Below are 4,589 nucleotides of genomic sequence, written 5' to 3'. Positions count from 1 at the left end.
ATTTTTTTAAAATATATTGAGCTCCTGGTACCAACACTTTCAGAGTAAGACCAATCTTTGATACATTTAAAAAACGTTTAAATTCAATGTTTCAAGCTAGTTATTTCACTCAATCTATTTTAGTATGTGAAACTGGTGATTTGTCAAGCTGGTTACTTATGTGTGAAATTAGTTCTTTGAAATCGGTATGTGAAACTTTCACTAGACCTGGCTGAGCTCTCAGGGATCCGGTGGCCGTCCATTAGCGCTTATAATTTGTCTAAGATAGTTTTCACTACATATAGTCCCTTACATTTTGCTACTTTCATAAATGTATTTTCACATTCTAATTTTATTTTCTGGTAAGTGTTTACTAGCAGTTTATTTTTATGTTTAGATATACAAGTCCACTAAATGTCACCTCCACTTCTGACTGTAACCTATCTCTCGAAACCACCATGCGTAACATAACAAAGTGCTTTGCACACTATTAATAAAAAAATATACTCATTTATTCTACAAACACACATTTGTCATGCTTACTCTACATTATTATTCTCTTATATTCTGTTACACACCGATCCGTCATACATTACGAATCCAGTTTTAAACCCGAGTTCTTTACACACATGTTCTAAATCCTAAACTGCATTGTTGCCACCTAAATACATAAACATGCAAGTATGAGGGAAACTTCCAGAAACATGCATGTATGCAAAACACGAATATGCGTATTCCGACAGACCACGTGGGGATTAACGTGCGAATACCCAAAACAAACGAACATGATAAGGGTGATGAATAACCGTCTTGATCCGATCTTGGAGAGTGCCTCTATTTGTAATATTTTTATGAGACCTACGATCCACATGTGACACAAATAGAACTCCACAAGCACTCTACTAAAATTAGTTGACTTAACATTGCCTATTTTGGGGTTTCTTTTCTCTCCACGCAAAAAGTCGCCACTACTTATCTCTTCTACTCATCCATGATCTTTATATAGAAGTGGAGATAGTTGTCTCCTTGCAGGGAGCACCTCTATTTATAGGACTGTTAATTACAAGACCGACGACTCAATCATGTGACATGTGACACCAACCAAACTCCACAACACTCTGTACTAAAATTAACATACTCCACTACTTGAGATTTCGTTTCTCTCCAACCAAAATATCTGCACTACTTATCCTTGATCTTTTGACATAGCCTTTTCTTTGGATCAATCAAAAAGAGAAAAGAGAAAGAAATCTCACACAATAAGTCTAGACACGTCTTGGGACGGGTCCGTCGGGAGTGGCGGTTGGTTACCACTCCAGCTGGAAAGGAAGCTGCTGGACGCACGTCTCGAGAGAACTCCATGCACGCTACCTGTCGATCGGACTTGGCGGTTACCAACCAACCGCCAAGAACCTTCCCGGCCTCTCCTCCTCACTCCCCCGCCGCCTATTTCACCACTCCCCCTCTCGCCGGCGCCGCCGCCCAATCCGCCCCTCCACTCGCCACCGCCGCCCCTGCCAACTGCACTGCGGATGCGCTGCTGGTAGATGAATGTGGAGTGCCATCAAGACTCTCCTCACGCGCCACCGTAATGGCAGACCACCACCACCAGCAGCAGCAGCAGCAGCAGCAGCAGCCCCCGTCGTCCGCCTGCACCAACTGCGGCACCGAGCGCGCCGTCGTCTACTGCTCCGCCGACGGCGCGCGGCTCTGCCTCGAGTGCGACGGCGCCGTGCACGGCGTCAACGATGTCACGTCCCTCCACCCGCGCGCCCCGATCTGCGATGCCTGCGGCGTCGCCCGCGCCGCGATCCGCTGCCAGATGGCCGGCAACCGGTCCACGCTCTGCGGCGACTGCGCCGACCGCCTGGCCCCTCCGGGCGGCGGCTCCATCGTGGAGGAGTACACCGGGTGCCCCTCGCCCGCCGAGATCCTCCGCATCCTCTCCGTCGAGGCCCCCTCGTCGCAGGAGGACTTCGACGCCTGGCTCGCTGAAAAGCTGCCCCAAATCATGCAGGAGGTTCAGGTACCTCAACATCTTTATTTCTAAATTTCACTTCTTTTTTTTTTTGCTCCAGTATATATATGCAATTGAGAGACACACTCACTCTCCCTGATGATCTTGTCTTGTGTGCCAATTCTTACGTGGACAGTTTGATTGCGTGATACATTCTTGTGTGTGATCCACTGACTAAATTCAGTGGGTAGTGCTGCTATGTATCGATCAAGGGAATCATCACAATATATACAAAGTGAGTGAGTGAGAATGATGACAATATATGGAGTGGGGAGTGTGCTATCTGTGATGTAAAAAAATGAATATCTACTATCACCTGGTACATGCATGTAATGGTGGATCGATGATTAATGAAGGGTACCATGCATTTTCACTTCTCCTCTGAAAGATTGCTCAATTTTTGTGGTGCCAAGCTTGGATCTTTGTCTGGCTGACATGACTGAGATTATCTTCTAATCGCTATTCAACGCATATCTTGGTTGGTTTCACTGTATAAACCACACAGAAAAGCCAAAAAAATTCTAGATAAAAATGCAGACACATATGCTGCAGAATCAGTGAAGCCTGAAGAAACCAAAAACTTTATTTTTCAAAAAGGGGGAGCGAAGAAACCAAAAAAAAAAAAACAGCTGAAGGATTTCCTTTTTACAAAATGTAGTCATTTGAGAATGAAAAATGTGCAGCTGCAATCTAGCTTTTTCAAGGAGAACAGGGGACTGCTACATACTTCAAATGGGTCGAGGCTAATTGTCAATCTTCCAATTTAAGAATCTGAAAATAACTTTCATTTAGTAATGGAGTATATGATGGAGAAATGATGTCTTTCCCTAATTGAGAAAATTGTACAGACATAATTGAATCAACTAAAAACCTTCCATCATTTCTAGCACACAATTAAAGCCAACAATGCTTGCCAAGATAGCTTTCGCTGCCTCGAGGAATCGAAGGCTAATTCCGATTGAATATCTCTTTCTTACTTCTTAACTAGGATGGCGCATGAGTACTCATTCTGTTAATTTGTCGTGCACTCTCTCAATACATTCATGGAGGATGGACCTCAGATATGCGATGCGAGTGGAACAACAACAACAATAGTAGGAGATCAAAGAGGCACCAGCAACAGCAGCTTCGGCTGTGATGATTGGAGCAATGCCTGCTCAACTTCTGGGCTTGAGAATACTAATGGAGTATTTGTTGGTCATCACTCAGCTGGGCCTTCACTCCCTTTTGAGGTACATATACACATACAGACCACTCACTCACTCATTCAATCGCAGTGCTAATTAGCACAATTAATTATTTGCAACCCAGTTATTATTCGACGATCACAATAACATTGTGAACTTGGTTTAATTTCTTCACAGGAACAGCAGCAGCTGCCACCATCGATCTGCCAATTCCTCTCGTCATCATACTCATGTTATAATCCATCCTCCTCGTCATGCCAGCCGGTCATGACATCGACCACTCTTCTCCAATCCATGGGAGGCAACGATCACCATCTGTCTTATCTCCTCGATGGCTTCCCTACTTTCTGCCCTTCCATGCCCCTAATGTCGCCACAGCCACCACCGGAGAACGGCACCAGCTGTCATGACGCCAACCAGCCATCGCAGATGCTGGCCACAGATGAGCAAGCGGCGGCGGCTCATCACCAGCAAGATCCAAGCACCATTGCTAAGAAGCGAGAGGAAAGGGACAGGGCCAAGCAAAGGTACAACGAGAAGAAGAAGAACAGAAAGTAAGTCTAAATTATTATTTTCATTTGACAACTCTTTTATATGCAGATGTCTTTTTTTTGCAATTGGTTCGAGCTTGAGTTTAAATTTGATGCAAGTCTAAGTTTATTTTTTGTTTGCAACTGATGCAAGTTTGACTTTAAATTTCAATTTGGATGAATTTTGCAGGTTCTGCAAGCAGATTATGTACGCCTCCCGCAAAGCGAGGGCGGACACGCGGAAGCGGGTCAAGGGCAGATTCGCAAAGGCTAGCAATGAACACCAACACATACTACACTCAGATGCAGCATAAATTCATAAGCGATTAGGTCGATTTTTTCGTTCTTTTTCTCCTTTTTTCCATTCGTTTTGCATATAGACAGTGCATATATACACAAAAAAGCAAACATTTTTTGTAGTTACATCTTCATTTTTTTATGTATAGTCAATCATGCCTAGGTAGACCACTCTTCTCCACACCACACAAATACAGTATACATAGCTCTAAATTTGTGGAGAAGGCTGTTGCACCTTAGATCTTAGCCCTTTCTCAGTTTCTCTTTTGGCATTTCTTCTTTCCTTTTTGATAGTTTTGTGCTCATTCTTTTTACAGAGATAGTTTTGGGACACATTCTTCTTAGGGAGGTAGTTATAGGAACTGGTACCAAGGTGTAATAATTCAGCAATGCTTGTCTATGTGTACGTACATTATTCTATCTTTGGCCCGAATAAATAGAATAATGTATTTTCATATGTTGTCAATGCTATGTTATTTTTATGTTCAAAGAAATTCTATGTTATTTTGGTGATTGTATTCTCTAAAAGTATTGTTTCTTCAGAAAGAGAGACAAATGACTCACCTGTGTGCATGCCTG

The 4,589-nt window shown here is 43.3% G+C and overlaps 1 protein-coding gene across 1 annotated transcript; it reads left to right on the top strand.

Moving 5' to 3' along the window:
* Nucleotides 1–1,473: 1,473 nt before the first annotated feature.
* LOC125523112 (putative zinc finger protein CONSTANS-LIKE 11) lies at nt 1,474–4,027 on the top strand. Its single transcript, XM_048688165.1, has 3 exons — nt 1,474–2,005; nt 3,361–3,737; nt 3,904–4,027. The coding sequence occupies exons 1-3, from the start codon at nt 1,571–1,573 to the stop codon at nt 4,025–4,027; spliced, it is 936 nt and encodes a 311-aa protein (XP_048544122.1). The 5' UTR covers nt 1,474–1,570.
* Nucleotides 4,028–4,589: the final 562 nt, after the last annotated feature.

The sequence above is a fragment of the Triticum urartu genome, chromosome 7 (genome assembly GCF_003073215.2).
Source record: "Triticum urartu cultivar G1812 chromosome 7, Tu2.1, whole genome shotgun sequence".
In the NCBI taxonomy this organism is placed as follows: Eukaryota; Viridiplantae; Streptophyta; class Magnoliopsida; order Poales; family Poaceae; genus Triticum; species Triticum urartu.
Note: the sequence above shows the minus strand (reverse complement) of the source record. Positions and strands in the feature narration are given on the sequence as shown.